We start from the raw sequence: 17,235 nt of genomic DNA on the forward strand, positions 1-17,235 counted from the left end.
ATAGATTTACTATCCCTTCCACCCACTGCACTGTGACCTCAACTAGGACTGGGACTTTGTACCTCCAGCACCGAAGACAGTGAGTGGCTGGGATGTAAGTGCTTGCTAAATATTTGAATAAGAGACTATCTTAGAGGCAGGACTATCTATAGTACAAATACCTAACTTAGCAGCAGAGATCCCTGGGAAATGGAAAGGAAAATGCCCCTTCACCCTTTTGTAGTTTTTTTCAAAGGTGTACAAACTGCTTTTCCAATTTATTAAACACTTTCAAATAATAGAACAAACCACCTCAAGATATATCACCAGAAAATCAGAGCAGATTCCTTCCTTCTAAAAAGTTTTAGGAGTTATGGTCAAAATTACACCTTAATAAACAAGGAGCCATGTCCTTTGATGAGCCTACTTGTTTCCATCAGAAATGCCACTAGGTGAAGCTGGGAATTTATTTTGAAAGTCAGACATTATGACTCTAGCACGTGGATTGGGCCTTGTCCCTCAAACTCAGCTTCAAGTGACTACCACAACAGCAGAGACACTGAGCAGATTCCAATCAGAGTCCACAAAGAAAGCCATCTTCACTGATGAATCATTTATTTGGACAAGACAAAAACGTCTCCACAGGGTTTTCTTTTATACAGAAAGTGGAACATTTCAAATATATTAGTTTTTCGACAGAATTCATTTCAATCTGGTCCCAGGAACTGCTGCACACATTAGGATTCACGTTTTAGTAACACGTATGCACCCATTACAGCCAAAAGAGCGTACTGTGAACAGAAACAAAATGGAAAATTACTGAGGTCTACAAATAAATTTGGCCTATGAACTTAAAAGGTAAAAACAGCTATTTTAAATAATAAAATGTATTCAGATAAAGTCTGTTCAATACTGGAGTGGTGACAGAATCAAAAGATGACCTCTTCCCTGGTGGCTTGTTCTCCAAATTAGCTGTTCAATGCATGATATGGTTAAAGGCCCCCAAACAGGTCAAACACTTGACACACAGACAGTGCAGTGCTTGTACCAATGCAGGACTCCTATTTCTTTTCAAGTGATTTTTTTTAAAAAAATAGAAATAATGTTTCTGTTGAAGTTGTTAGATAAACATCACTGGGTTTATTGTCCTACTTTTTTGTATGTTTGAAAATTTCCATAATAATAATCGACAACTATATAAGTGCCATTTTAGAACACACTGTGAATTTAAAAGGTAAAAGCAGCTATTTTAAATAATTAATTTAAATGTTAATTTAAGTGGTTATGTTAATTTATAGTTAATTACAAATACTCTGCAGAAAAATTAATGGCAAAATAGCTAAAGAAGATGACCTCTTTACAGTTGTACAAGTAAAAGCTCCAATATTTAAAAATGAATAGGCCCAGACACACACATAAATTCCTACCTTAAATTTTGGATAGTCATTCATTATTATGGTGACCATACCAACATATGGTAAAAACCTAAGTTGGGGGAATAAAAAGGAAGAAATATATAAATTTATGTTTATAATGAGGATAGTGACATTTGACACACTATGTATCGGCCTTAGGAACACATCTTCATGGGCATACCACTGGCTGTAGCTGTAGGGACAGCATTCACCCCTGTCTCACATGTTTTATCAGTAAAACGCATCAGAGCTAATAGCTGGGACAACTGTCTCAAGCAAGCACAGATTTGACCTACGAATGGCACAAGTCTTCATCTGCTACACTTAAGATCGTCAGTTGAACCGTATGTTCATTCAGAATAGGCAACTTTCACAAATCTTATTTTTTCAGAGGAAAAATAAGTTTCAGGTGGCCAATATGAAAATTACTGTTAGATAAAGCTTTAAGGCACATACATAATTAGTCTGTACTTTAAAAAAAAATATTTTCATTTCAGTGCTTTTCAGATTAACAAATACATTTACTGGGCAGTGAATACAAATGTGAATGCCATAACCTATATGCAAATATGATTATGATCCCAGAGAGACCAAGTTCACAGCTGGTGATTATGCCGACCAAATTAATATCAATATGGAATCAGTTCCACCCAGTCTCATCATCCCTACTAATGGGAAACAAGCTAACACACCTACAGTACCCTCCAGTCAAGTCAGAAGCATCCACCTCTCTGTGGTCCAGAGCCTTTCACCAGAAATACAGGGCAGATGACCTGAAATTCTCCTCATCTCCCCACAGATACTTGGTAATGCAACAGAGTGGTTAAAGGGATAGCAAGAGGTCTTAAGCCACAACCTGATTAATAAAGCTACCTCTCACACAACTGTGGCCAGTGTCTCCAGCATAACACAGCTATGAGACCCAGAAAACAAGAACACATTTCTAACAAGGTTAAATATAAAAAGGATCATTGAAAGAGGAAAAAAATCTCCTTTTTTTAAAAATAAGAAGATACAACTGGGCACAGTGGTTCATGCCTGTAATTCCAGAGCCTTGGGAGGCCTAAGACTGGAGGATCACAAGTTCAAGGTCAGCCTTAGCAACTTAGCAAGGCCCTAAGCAACTCATTGAGACCCAGTCTCTAAATAAACCTCAAAAGGGCTGGGATGTGGCTCAGTGGTTAAGTCCCCTTGGGTTTAATTCCCAGTACTCCCACCCCCACAAAAAAAAGATACACACTTGCTGTGTCAATTAGAAGCAGAACTCACTGCTGGAACAATCATATAAAATTAATATTAAAAGATTTATCAAGAACTGTTTTCAGGCTGGGTGTGGTAATCCCAGTGGCTTGGGAGGCTGAGGCAGAAGGACCGAGAGTTCAAAGCCAGCCTCAGCAAAAGCGAGATGCTAAGCAACCCAGTGAGATCCTGTCTCTAAATAAAATACAAAATAGGGCTGGGGATGTGGCTCTGTGGAATGTGCCTAAATTCAATCCTCAGTAAAACAAACAAACAAAAAAACTGTTTTCAGTAGGGAAAATAGATGTGACATCATTTAAATGTCTGCCACACCCCAGCCCAAAAAAATGTCTACCAAAAGATGCTTGGTTATAAAAGCTATCATTATCAATAGCACAGCATGTAGCCATGTAAAAAAATGGAGTCACAGGTTTAAAACAAAGTTTTTCCCACTTCCTTCTAGGTAAAATTATATAGGCATCCACACACACCTGTTAGGCACAAAGTATCCAGAACATTCACCAAAATGTTAAGCAGTGGTCATCTCTGGGACAATTAGTTATAATTTAAAATTCACAAATAATTAATCCCTATGTGAGGATATGATAGAGTTAACCCATGATGAAAATAATATACTTAGAATTCAGTTTTAGATCCTAGAGAGTTCTAAGTTTTCTTTGGTCTTCAGAGTACACACCACAACTACTAGAACGCTCCTGACATGCCATATTTGCAATGAATGATTCTATTATCCTCTAAAGGTAGTTTCCTTCTGAATATTTTCCTGGTTCCTGAACTGTCTATGCGTCTTGAATGCTGGTGCTCACCCTCGTGCTCTTCCCACCACGTCCTTCTTCTCCAGCCAGTTCTGGCCTTCTTTGTATAAGCCTCTATCATCAACTTCATTATTATCTCCTTTAGTCAGAAATTTGATGTCTCCGTTATCTCTGAAAAGCAAAATGATGTACTCTCAAAAATTATTTTTAACACAGCACCATTAAAAAGAATTAGTTCACATACAACATTAAGGTCAGACATGAGCAGATGTGAGAAAGCAGCTGAGGAATACTTGATCTTCCATTGATCTAAGATGACTGCTTCCAGACAGACATTCAGAGGAAGCACAAATATAATGACAATTCTGTGGTTTAGATTCTAAAACACTCGAGTAACCCTGACAACCAGGAAGCACGGCAGAGTGCCAGGGGATGGGGAAGGCAAGGACTGGCTTCCAGTACAGCTACACTTCTTGCCTCACACCTTCTTGGAAGGAAGGAAAGGCTAGCACCTAACCTGTTTTTCAATCTGGAAATCAGGGTATTCAGTGGGCAAAATATGTGAACAACCTCTGTGCAATTCTTTCAAATCCAGATTCACAGCACACCGAGATGCTGCTCAGGGGGAACTTCTCCAGGCTTGATCCAGTCACTCATCTCGAGTCAGACTAGGTCAGAAGTCAGGACACGAGGCTGATTTAACAAAGGGGTTGTACCTGAACTGTTTCTATTTCTTCTTAGACCTCATGAGCCAATTAGTCAACATGGATTATATTATTTTTCACTCTAGACATAAATTTGGTCCCCAAAATTACTTGACTTGAGCACAAAGTAAATCTAAAAGCAACTATGATCTTTGCTGCCCTCAAACTTTCCCTTGTCAAGCACAGATGTATCAATGCACACTTCCTTCACCACTGAGCAAGCTGGTGTAAAATCCTGTTGGCAAGGAAATGAGAATCACCATGGATGGGATTTGTTAGGCATTCTAAACTGGCGCTGAGGTGGCCTTGATGCTAAAACACAGAACCATACAGTCTGGTGCTGTAAAGAGGGTGGTCCTTCAATAAGGCAAATGAAAAACATACCATTCTAATGAGATAAAATATTTAAAGCCCACAAAGATTTGAAACCATGTCAAACAGAGCGTTTTGACTTACATTCATGGTTATACAGGAAACTGAGAAGATAAACTCCTGGCACTTCTCACAATTCATGCAAATTAAAACCAGTACCATTTCCTCAACTTTGAAATGTCTCATCTTCAGAAATTATTTTTAAATCAGGTGAGAGTACTGCCACGTCATGACTGAATGTGCTTCTTCCTCAGCAAGTAACAAGTAGGCAGCACCAACCACTGAACAGCACCAGTGCGGGGACACTAATGAAAACGGAGGGTCCCGATGTTCAACACAAAGTGCACTGAACATGTTAAGTATCAATGTCTTTGGGGACACCTGGAAGCAGTGAATGAAATGAGAATCTAATACCAGAAGTACACAAATAGTTTCTCTCTCTCTCTCTCTCTCTCTCTCTCTCTCTCTCTCTCTCTCTCTCACACACACACACACACACACACACACACACACACACACACAGAGAAATGTTCCATTATTTAAAAACACATATAAATACCTAAATATAATTCTATAAATCATGTAGATAAAAATTCTACACTAAGCTACAAAAAGGGAAATGAACAAACAAGTATATAAAATGCTACATTTTCAACTGTCTCCTGGAAACTTTCTATATTTGAACTAGAGGTAAATGTTTGGTTCCCAAAAGGAAAACAGACCTTATTAAGGCCTGAAGTCCTCCCAGCACCTTAGGGAAAGGCAAGGCTGTCTGTAGGAGAAGAATTAGTGCAGGGTGTGCCATGACCAAATAATGAGGCGAGATGGAGAAAGGAATTTTTATCCATCTAGGGCTAATAATACTGCTGAAAATGCCACTTTGGCCAAATGTACAGAGAAACAGCTAGCTTTTTTGCACTTCAGAAAATAATTCTTTATCAAAAGAATCCTGTTACAATGTGATTTGATCCTGTTCAAGACTCCTTCAAATAGCTAATGTAACACATTCCACCTAACATTTGTGTAGTGATTTGACTTTTTAGGTGCTTTTGTGAACATAAGTTCATTTAATTCTCATAATCATCATGAGTTATTATGGGCAAAATATTATCACTCTTGCCTTACAAACTAAGGCAGCTGGTCCAAAGTCATTTGGTTAGTAAATGGCAGAACTAGGAACATAACCCAATGCTTTCACTACTTTTTAATTCACCATCTACCAAAATTTACAAAAACAAAAGAAGAAGAAAGGCCTCTTTACTTTTCATGAACTTTGATTACTCTGTGAACTATTGGAATGTCTCGTCCTTCAACTTTAAAAACGACTATTTCACCAGCTCTAATGGGGTCTTCCCGGAAATTTGTGAGGAAGAGAAGGTCTCCCTGGTGAAAGGCCAGCTCCATGCTGCCACTGGAAAGAAACACAAAAGTGAACATCAGTGTCACCCAGTGTCCAAAAGGGAATGATGACAAACTTACCAGTCAGAGCTGAAATTCCCATCAACAGTCTGCAAGTCTCAGATGCTCTAAAGGGTTTCCTTCCTGCTCTGGAGACAGGATGAGAGAGGAAACAGTTTCTACCTAGCTTGTGGCAGGCAAGGGCCCCAGTAGGCCCCTCTGCAGTTTGCATCAGGGAAGAAAAGAACCAAGGAGATGGACTTGCCCAGTAGAGCTGCCAATTTGAGCCTTCAACAAGCCCTACCTCTGCCAATCAGGGACTCCTCACTCAGAACTTCAGGCCAGGACTGCTGGCTAGTGCCCTAGGCAATTGTTTCATTCCTTGACCCACCCCAGCACCCAGGACAATGTTACTTGTTTAAGAAAAGAAAATCAGAAAAGTGACTAAACCCTAGGGAACAGGGCCTGTCCTACAGCCTTGCTGAAGGTTGGGACAAAATTGAACCCTGGTCTTGCTTCCTGCAGCAGCACCCTTTCAACCAGGTCCTTCCTAAAAAGGCCCAGTGTTAATAAGGACTGACTGATTTTGATGTGGAGGTCCACAGATAATCCCCATGCTACCTGTTCAAACTCATGCCAAAGCGTTTGGTGGATACAAAGTGAGCTGCAACCTACCGGGAGCTGGAATTTAAAAACTGGATCCATTTCCACATGCTCCTGCTTTGTTTTAATGTATGAGAAAAGAATAAGACCTAGAAGTGTGCCTGGACTGGGGCAGGTGGCCAATCAGCAGACAGCAACACTGGTCTAGCTGGAAAGAAAGGGGAGGAAGCAGCGGGCTACCAAGGCCACAGAAATGGCCTCAAAGGCAAGCGCAGCTCAGGAGGCTGCCCTCCTCTCCATTCCTCCTGTCCCCTGAACTTCCAGGGGATGCAGAATGAGGAGGGAGAAAGGCCTGTCACTGAGCCCCTGCTGGGAGCTTTGTTTTAAAATGAAACTGAGGCAGGATAGAAGAAATAAAGAGGGGGCAGAGAGGAGACAAAGGAAGGACGAGGACTATAACTAATCTAAAGTCCTGCGGCATGCCTTTCTAGGCCTGTCACTCTCCAAGTTAGTTCTTCTCCCAGGCCTGTCACTTCTAAAGTTCTGGGAAATCTATAAATCTTAATTACCATAAACTCACCCACTTATGAAAACTATCTTGTGTACTGTTAATTAGCTATATAGTAAATATATTAAGCAGAGAGAGACAATATTTTAAGAATTGTATAATGTAGGGTACTTGCCAACATTATCTACTGATGGATAACAGAGACCATGTCAAGCCTAAGGATCCCTAAAATTGTCAGACCACCATAAACCACCTTGAGACCACCAGGCTGACGTCATCCACACATACCTTCCATGCCCACTCCTCACCAAGTAACTTTAAAAGAGCCGGAAAACCCCAAAGCATCTCCCACTCTCAAGATGGCCTGCATTCTCCCTTGAACTTGCACTCCTTACTTTACCCCCCTCTTGAGGGACCCACATTATCTCTTGAACATGTCTCTGCTTTCCTAACTAAATTTCCCTACCTCAACTGACACATCCTTAAATTCATTTCTGTGATGTTTATCGAGAGCCCCCTGTATTCTAAGTTGAGGTCCCCCTCTCCAAGAATTTCTCAGACCTCCTCCAGTGACAAAACCAGTTGGCCCTGAGATAGACACCAGATCAGCACTCAAAACCAAGAAATCTGAATAAAAAGGGAGGTGATAAGCAACAGGAATGGCTAAAAGGGCAAGAAAAAGAAAATATCTGAGCAAAACAAATATGGGTGTTTTCTTTTGTTCCCCAACATGGAATTTTATTTTGTCTTCTTCTGATAATGACTCAAAATTGCTTCAGGGTTTTGTCTTCTTTTAAAGAACAGCAGCTAAACTATTCAAGATGATTTCTTGAGATGGTGTCATCTCTACTCCTTCCACAGAATTCCTGAGGACACACAGTAGGAAGATATTTATAGAAAATGGTCTTGGTCCATGGAAACAGGACCACAGTGAGGAGAACCTCCCTCCATAAGTCTCAGAGGTCAGAAGAGCACACTGAAGCTTGGCGTTGAGGGACAGGATGTGTACCATTGGGAAAGTGGTTCTTTTAAATATTTTCCTAATAACAGCTTATAGTTGCTTTCTCCTGAGCCAGGGGTTCCCCCAAGGCCACATACCCTTCAGGATATCAAAAGTTTATGCTGCCAAATTAAACGGCTTTAGAGTAATAAAGGACTCTTTTTAAAAGTTCCCATGCACTGTACTCTCACAATAACTTCCATGTGTAAGCATGTCTGTGTGATTTGAGAAGGAGGGCCAGTGATCTCAGATCCAGTATTATTCTTCATGTAGCCATAACGTCAGCCAAAGAGAAAAACTTAAGTCAATTTGGAATCAAATGACCATGTTTGGGAGCCAGGAAATGCTCCAGGATGCTCTTATCCAGTGTCTTAGATCACTGGGTCTTTCTGCCAACTCTGGATCTAGATCACTGGCCCTCCTCCTCAAATCATACAGTCACCTTGAGATGTTTGTAACTTGGTCTCATGAGGCCCCAAGTTCCGTATCTACTAGGTGAGAAGATCCATCTAAATTTGAGGCTTTTAATTCTCCTCTTCCTCCTTCTCCTCCTCTTCCTCCTTATGGTGGTGGGAACAAAATCCAGAACCTTAGACATGCTAGGCATGCACTCTATTACTGAACCCCCTTCTTCTTCAAGGAAAAAAAAAAGGCTTAAAGTCCTTCCTTCATTGAGATATGACCAGATAAAATACCTGAAAGTGGAGCTACTGCAAGTGAAATAAAGCTAGGTGCTGGGGGTCCAGAAGCCTGGACCCTTTCTCCCTCCTCATCTATTCACCACTCCAGGGACCTCCCAGAGCATAGTGTGAAGACCAGTGAGACAGGGTCCCCTTGGTTCTGTTGTGAGCCACTCCATTCTCAGGCTTCTACATTTACGAAAACTCGACATCTCTACAAGCGTGCCCCTTGGCCAGTCACACGGAAGTGTATACAGGGCTGCAGCCCATTACATGGTAGCAGGCCCCGGGGAAGGAAAGGGCATTGGCTCCTGCACTGGTCAGCTGTGACTGCCCACATGACTGCTGCACCGCCCAGCCTAGAGCAGTGAGCCCCAGTGATCTGAGATTCAGTGGACATGACTTCATAGACTGCACAAAGTTGACGGAAATATTCACTCTTCTAAAATAAACATGCTGTACTTTCGTAAGCATAATAGTCTCCAGAAGACAGCAGCCATCTACAACAGTAGCACTGAAGCCTGAAAAAAGAACGGGCCCTTGCTGGGCACCAGGGAGACGCACACATCCTATCCATTGCATGAAGAAAACGAAGAAACATTATTAAAATTAATCATGTTTAAAAATCAATTTGTACACCAATAAGGCACTAATACCATATTGCTAAACTGTCATTTTGAAATGGATTAAATGTACCAGCATGACATGATTAAAACTATAAAATGTCTTTTGAAAAGGATAAAAATTTTCAACAAAAGTCAAGAAAAAATGAGACATTCTCAAAGCAGATATCAATAAAGAAAGCTCTACTAGTTTATTAAATTAGAATCTTTAATCATAGCTGTCACACAGGTTCAGCTCAAGGCACTCCATCCTGTCTTGACTAAGCAGTGTGACAGAGCCCAGGGCCAGCTGGCGGGACCTACCTCAGCACCACCACGATGGGGCTCTCACTGCCCGTGAGGACGATCAAGCCTTTCCATATCATGAGTGCAGAAGACACAATCATGGCAAAGTTTAAAACCTGGTAGTAGAGCTGGAACGAGAAAAGCCAAGCTCAAAGTGAAACCAATGGCAGAATATTCATCAACCCAAAGCTGGAGACCCACTTATGAAATAAAACAAAAAAGATGTGATTTTACGACATGGAACTAATTTAAACAAAGTAAGAAACCAGGTGGCATTCCAACTTTCACCCATGAAATAAGTCCTTCAAATAGAGTCTCTTCTTCAGTGAGAAAAAAGGAAGCAAATCAGAGCTATTCATACTGAGGGCTTGCTCTTTTCAAGCCCCCATGAGGCTCTGCTAACCACTCTCAAACCCCTCAGGGAACTTGCTATACAAATTCCACCACCAGCGCCTCCAGCTCTAGACTAGCCACAGGCCACAGTTCTCCGGAAAAAAAGCATGTGCCTAATCCTCAGAGGCTGTGTGAATCCACCCAGAACTACCCTTCAGTAGCACAGCCAAAGACAGCCTCAAGTGAAAGGGTCACAGTACTTGGCAATGAGGCCTCTGCACCTGAAAATTACCTGTTGAAAGGAACAGAACCTTTAAATCTCCAGATGTTAAATTTTCCAGAAGCATCTTAAAAGGTGAACAGCAAATATTTGGTTGAGACACCTACAAGGTGGGAAATCAGTATGGAGATTCCTCAAAAGAGTAGGAATGCAACTACCATAAGACCCAGGGTCTACCACCCCTTGGTATCTATCCTGAAGAATTAAAGCCAGCAGAGTACAGCAATACACGCATGCCTATGTTTATGGCAGCACAATTCACAACAGCCAAACTATGGAACCAGCATAGGTGTCCATCAACGGATGAATAGATAAAAAAAAAATGTGGCATATATACACAATGGAGTTTTATTCAGCCATAAAGAAAAATGAAGTTATGTCATTTGCAGGAAAATGAATGGAACTTGAGAACATTATGTTAAGTGAAATAAGCCAAACTCAGAAGGTCAATGGTTGTATGTTTTCCCTCATATGCAGAAGCTGGAGAGGAAAAAGGAAAAGAAAGATGTGGGGGGGGGGTCTCATGAAAATCAAAGGGAGATTAGTAGAGTAGAGGAAAGGAACCAGGAGTAGGGAGGAGCAGAAGGAAAGGGGAGATACTGGGGAATGCTGTTGGCCAATGTTATATCATGGGATGCATGAATATGTAATGATGAGTCCTACCAATATGTATAATTTAATGCATCAATAAAAATATTTTTAAAAACACAGGTGAGGAAGTCACACAAGTCAATATATAATGGCCAGTTGTCAGCTAGGAAAATGATGTGTTAAGCTGCCCTTGGCCCACTTCAGACCACTTCTGAGCTTGACAACCCACACGTCTCACTCTTGCTCCCTCCCTGCTCCACAAATGCTAAAACACAGGTGTTTCTCAAGACTGCTGCCTGCCACACCTCTTGGGGACTAAGGGGCAAAGCAACACTTGCACACAGCCCAACTCCCTTTGAACTGCAGCAGTATTGTCAGCCAAATTCTTATCATCCTTCAAGATGCTAAGTGACTAAGTCCTTTGTACCTAGTACTACCCAAAGGGTAAGCTCCAGAGGGCCTGGCCTTCCCCGCCCACGGGAAGGTGTCTGACTTTGGTAGCTGCTTCAGTCTTCCTGTGTGTCAACTCCTGTGTGTGTCGCAGTGATTTGCAGAGCCATGTGGATCCAACTCAATCCCAGACCTCCTCATCTTCAGCGACCTTCTAGCCCCCCAACCCTGCTGGACCATCCACATGTGCAGCAACACACCTATAATGGCAACTGCTCCAAACAGACACCTCTCTTTCAATGATCCCTCCCACCTGACTGCATAGGCCTACTCTCCTGGCACCTGGGCTCACCTACATGTTAGTTCTCTGGTTCTTTCAGGACCTCCATCCCTCATGTGTGCTTTCTATCCTTGGCATACAGCATGCAAGCCCCTCAGGTACAGTGTCCACCTTCCATCAAGCCTGGAAGCCCTTACTCCATAGGCTTCTGTTCATCCCTCCAGCAAGTGAACTTCTAGACCCTCATCTGGTAGGAGACCTTGGAGCAGAATGGGGAGGACAGTTAGGGTGTCTTATTCTTCTGTTTTTCTAATTTACTTCAGCCCTCCCTCCCCTTTGCCTTCAGCTCCAGAGACATCTGCTGCCATCAATTCTTGAGTCTATGAGGGTTCTGCCACCCAAAAAGTGAAGCACTGTTCCTCATTCTCTCCCAGGGCCACACAGGATTTTGGCTTTCTCAGGCAATGTTGGTTACCATTCCTCCATATATTCTGCAGCTTCTAGTATCTGGCTGATCTTCTTTCCTTGCCTGGCCTCCTTATCTTGGAATAGCTGATGACTTCCAAAATCTTCTTACTGTAGTTTTAGTGATGCTTCAGGGGAAGTGAAACTAGATTATTCAAATCCCCACCTTACCTACCCATCAGCTCTCTAGAACATCCTTTTGAACTGGGTTTGGAACTAGGGCCCAATCATGTTCTGAACATTGTTTACTCAAATATCCAAATTTAAAAGCAACTGAAACAGAATGTGGGGTATGGGCTCTTTTTGAGGATTGAATGTAGTTTAAGAATAAATTCTGGCATTCTATTGCAAAGTAGTGTGTACGGTATATTTAAAAATAACCAGAGAGAAGATTGTGAATGTTTTACTACAAAGAAATGATAAAGATTTAAGGTGACAGATATGTACTTACCCTTATTTGATCATTACACAATCTACACATGTATTAAAACATCACATTGCACTCCATAAATCTGTATGATTATGTATCAATTAAAAAATTAAACTACAATTTTAAACATAGTTTAAGTGGTTTAAAATACAGTTTTAAAAATGCACAGAACTGGACAAATGTGGCTAAAGACACTCAGGAAGAGCTACTAAGGAAGTGCCATGTCATTTTTTTCTGGATGTGTAGACCCGCCTTTACAGCAGGGGCTCTCAAACATCAGCATGTACAAGAATCATCTGGAGGCCTGATGACTGCATTTCCAACAAGCTCCAGGGGATGCTAAAGCTGTTTGTCTGGGACCATGGCTCTATACCATTGGTTCTCAACCTTGGCTGTACTCTAGATTCAAGTGGGAAGCCTTTCAAAAGTAGGATACCTGGCCTTCATCCCAGACCAAGTGAATCAGTGATGGGGAAAGGGAACATCCATGTTTCGTAAACAGCCTATCCAGTGATTCTGATGCATAGCAAAGGCAGAGCCACTGCTCCTGCCCATCAGCTTAAGTTGCTCCATCTTGAACCCTTCCTCCACTTCACATCCCCCTTCACCTTTAACACTCTTCTCTTTCACAGCCAAACTTCTCAAAAGAGCACCAAACCCAGGCAGAAATCTGAGAGTCCACTCTTTGAACACTTTCTTCTCTGTCTTCCTGCTTGTTCTTCCATCTGAACCTCCAAATGAGGCCCTAGTACCATCACACTACCGACTCCCAATCCTGAGATTCCCTGCCACCTCCCTGACACTTGCATGTCTTTAAAGGTAGCTGAAACTCTACATGTCAGAACTGAGTTTTCCTTTTCCAGAAAAACTTGCACGTCCAGTGTTGTCCAGCTCAATAAGTGGCATTGCCACCTAGTTGTCTGGAGACACTCCCTTCCCATCCACTCTCTGCAGTTTACCTTCTAGACATTTCCAGAATGAGTACAGTTCTCTCTATTCCCACTGCCACCATTCTCATCTAAGCCACAAACAGAGCCCATGGAGCCCCTGCAAGAGCCTGCCATGGTCCAGAGATCCACTCATCTCTCCCAATCTATCCTACACTTAGTACTTTTTTTCACATGTATGTCTGGTCATCTGGTCACATCAATGCTCCACTTAAATCTTTTCAATTGTCTACCACAGCTCAGAGGATTAAGACCAAACCTCAATTTAAGCACAAAGGTTCTGTGTGACAGAGCTGGGAAGTACCCCTATTGTCCAGTTTCAACTCGGGAAGCTCATGATGCCCAGATGAACTTGTTGTATCTGTCGATGCTCCAAAAAGCATGTGCTCCTTCCCAATCCAGGCTCTTTACTCAGCTCCTTCCTCTGCCCAGAAGGCTCTCGCCCTGGACCCCATGGCACTCATTCATCTTTAAGTCCCACTGTAAACACCAGTGTCCATGAGAGGCCTTCCCTTATCTGCCAGACCAGGAGTCAGCAAACTTTGTGTAAAGGGCCAGACAATAAATATTTGGGGTTTACAGGCGACGTGATTATCAACCAAAACCACTTAACTCTGCCACTGTAGCCAGAAAACACCCAGAGACAATATATAAAAGAAGGAACATGGTTATGTTCCACATGACAACTTTATTTATAAAAACAGGAAGACCACTAGAGTTAGCCAATCTTTACTGTAGGTCAGTCCAGGTCTTCGTATTACATATTCTCACTGCATCCTGTACCTCCCATATTCAACACAGTTCTGGCAAAAAAAAAAAAATAAGTGCCAAAATTGTTGAATAAATAATGATAAAATAAAACATCTTTGATACATGGTGAACGCAAATGAACCATTAGTAAGAAAAACACCATGGGGCTGGGGCTGGGTATATAGCTCAGTTGCCTGCTTTGCATGCACAAGGCCCTGGGTTCAATACCCAGCACCACATGAAAATAAAAAAATAAAATAAAGGTATTGTATCCATCTACAACAAAAAATACTTAAAAAAAAAACCACACCAAAATCCCAACAGAAAGAGGTAAAAACGTAAAACTGTACTTTTCCAAAGAGGAAATACAAATGACAAATAAACATTTACAATGTTCAAACCAAAAATCCTGCCTGTTTCCCCCTCCCACCCAACCCCATACCCCAGCAAATTTAAAGTTTTTATTTTTTTAATTGTTTTTTAAAGCTAAGACTCAGTGTGGTGGGGATGCAAATTGTTTTAACCATTCTGAAAGCAATCTGGCACTAGTATCAGGAAGTTACTCTTGACCAGGTAATCCCACTTCTGGGAATTCCATCCAAAAAGCAGAGAGGGAAGTATGACCCAAAGATGTTTATCACAGCCAACTAGCTAACTTGTTTGCTTTCTCTGCCTTATTTCTGATAATGTGGAAAAGGAAATAAATTACCAACATCAGGAAAATAATTGAGTAGAAAAATGGCAGATTACTCTTCCAAATAATGCATAAATAACTTCAATGACTTGATCAAACACTTAAAGGATGTTCAGAAAAAAATGTAGGCTGCAGTAGAATCTCAACAAACCATAAAACAAACACAAGAAAATGCTCCATGACGCTACCAGAGGCAATCTTAGGATGATAGAATTATGAGTCATTGAATTTTCTTCTTTAAACTATTCCCTATTGTTTAAAATTCCTATATGGGCAGGGATTAAGTCCAAAACCTAAGGGGGAAAACGTGTTAAAAGGAAGTGCTATTTGAAAGAAATTAAAATAATCACTTTGAAAAGTGCGGCAAACACTAAGACATATTCTGATATGATGTAAAGTAGGAAAAGCAAAGCTTGAAACTGCCTCTTGCCAATATTACAACTGTGAAATATGTAATTTGAGATAGTTATGAAGGATACAACTGAGAGTGGAGACATAAAATGCAAACTAAAACAACTGTTAAGGTATTTGGGTGCAATAAATGAAAACAGGAAAGTAAATATAATCCAATACAAAACTACACCATTTTAAACTACTTGGCTACTATGTCAGTAGTAAATTATGAAACTATCACTGTATTTCCAAGAGAACAAAAAATGGAAACTGAAGTGCTAAGCGGACACTGTTAAACCACCGTTTTTTAAAGTCAAATCAGCCTTGCAAGTCACATCTGTCTAAAGCAGAAGTTGTCACTGGAGTTCACATTCAAAACCTTTCCCACCTGCTGTGCTTGACTTAAAGGACTTGATAAACAATTTTTCTTTCATTATGAATTACAGGTCTGATTAGGAAAGCCCCAAACCATGGTTTTAAACAAAGATCACCATTTTTAGACAGGTTTTTCAAACCATCAGGCTCCACCCTGATACAAGAAAATTATAAATACTTGCCACTTGTCTAATAAAGAACTTGTACTAGGAACATATTTTTCTAGTATCATTGTCTTTGCTTGAAATTCTTTGAGAGAAAATAAAATCAATTCTTCAATAATACTTCCTTTGAACTAGGCATCTATCTGCTAGGGAAATGACCAGTAGAAAATGGCATACATAAAAACATAATAATCAAACTAAGTACAAACCCACAAATCACAATTCCAACATCCTACTTTTAACCTATGAATCTGAGTGTAGGTTTGACATCCTGGAATCTAGAAACAAAATTTTGACCAAACTACTGACAAACTGAATGAGTGAGAAAACATACACCGCCACATTTTTGTTTGTATTCCTCTTTGGCTACCAAATTTGTATGCTTAGCATTTAACAACTCTAGCAGAGTTTAGAAGTAAGCCCACACTGAGTGGTTGCCAACCAAAGATGAAGTAGTCACTTTATACGAGTTTTAAAAAAACATTTCAGACCAGATATTCTGGCTACAGAGCAGCAGAAATGCCAGAAGCTGTATTTCTTTCTTTCTTCCTCACTGCAGAAACAAAGAGCCCTTGTTTTGCATGTGGCTCTTGCCTTAATTAATAGTAAGAAGGGGCAACAGAGAAAGGAGGTCCCGCTTCCAACATTGGCAAAGCATGCAGGCCTGACAAGGTGTCACAAGGATGCTAATTTGAAAGGAAAAAAGAAACAAGCAAAAAGAAGAAGAAGAAGAAGAAGAAGAAGAAGAAGAAGAAGAAGAAGAAGAAGAAGAAGAAGAAGAAGAAGAAAAACTTTAAAACAAAAAGTACCACAAGGCAGTATATTTCAGCTTCTACATTTGAATTAGAAGATTAATAAAATAAGCAATGCAACTAGCTTCTGACAGGCCCATCCCTGAAGAGTGGGAACACCCAGGGCTTCCAAAGGGCAAACTGGGTTAGGGATTGATACACTCACTGGAAGTCTTTCTCTAATAGTCCGCAATTATAGCCCTGAGTAATCAGCACCAGTTTGAGAAACATTTTTAAAAATCTAGCCAATAATCTGGATTTTAAAATACAGTTCTGTTTCCTGGAGAATCCCTTCCTCTCCTCTTCCCTTTCTCTAAAGAAACAAATGTTAATTATCTTTGCATATGTTATTTCCATGGAAAATTTTGAGAAGCATGAATTTACATCATCCACATCAAATCTACAAATGCAATTACATAAAAGTAGAGAGGCTGGGCAGGTGAGGGTGGAGGGAGATGGGAGAAAGGTTGATGGATACCAAAATATAGTTGGAGGAGATTAGTTGGGATATTTTATTGCACAGTACAATAATTGTAGTCCACAAGAATTAGTCATACATTCCAAAATAATAAGAGTAGTAGAGTTTGAATGTTCCCAACACATAAAAATGATAATCTTTGAAGAGGTAAATAATGCTAATTACCCCAATTTTATCATTACACAATGCATATGTATATAAATTATAATATAGCCTATAAATAAGTAGGAATGTTATGTATCAATTAAAAATAAAATAAAAAATAATTAAGAGGCTGTAGAGTGCTGAACAT

General features: G+C 40.6%; 1 protein-coding gene across 1 annotated transcript; it reads right to left on the reverse strand.

The window, feature by feature from the left end:
* Positions 1–583: 583 nt before the first annotated feature.
* On the reverse strand, positions 584–9,707 carry LOC308634945 (signal peptidase complex catalytic subunit SEC11C-like). Its single transcript, XM_081269149.1, has 5 exons — positions 9,601–9,707; positions 5,747–5,896; positions 3,461–3,580; positions 1,407–1,464; positions 584–770 (listed from the first exon to the last, which is right to left on the reverse strand). The coding sequence occupies exons 1-5, from the start codon at positions 9,681–9,683 to the stop codon at positions 717–719; spliced, it is 465 nt and encodes a 154-aa protein (XP_081125275.1). The 5' UTR covers positions 9,684–9,707; the 3' UTR covers positions 584–716.
* Positions 9,708–17,235: the final 7,528 nt, after the last annotated feature.

This window comes from Spermophilus citellus, assembly GCF_964194105.1.
Source record: "Spermophilus citellus genome assembly, chromosome: 16".
In the NCBI taxonomy this organism is placed as follows: Eukaryota; Metazoa; Chordata; class Mammalia; order Rodentia; family Sciuridae; genus Spermophilus; species Spermophilus citellus.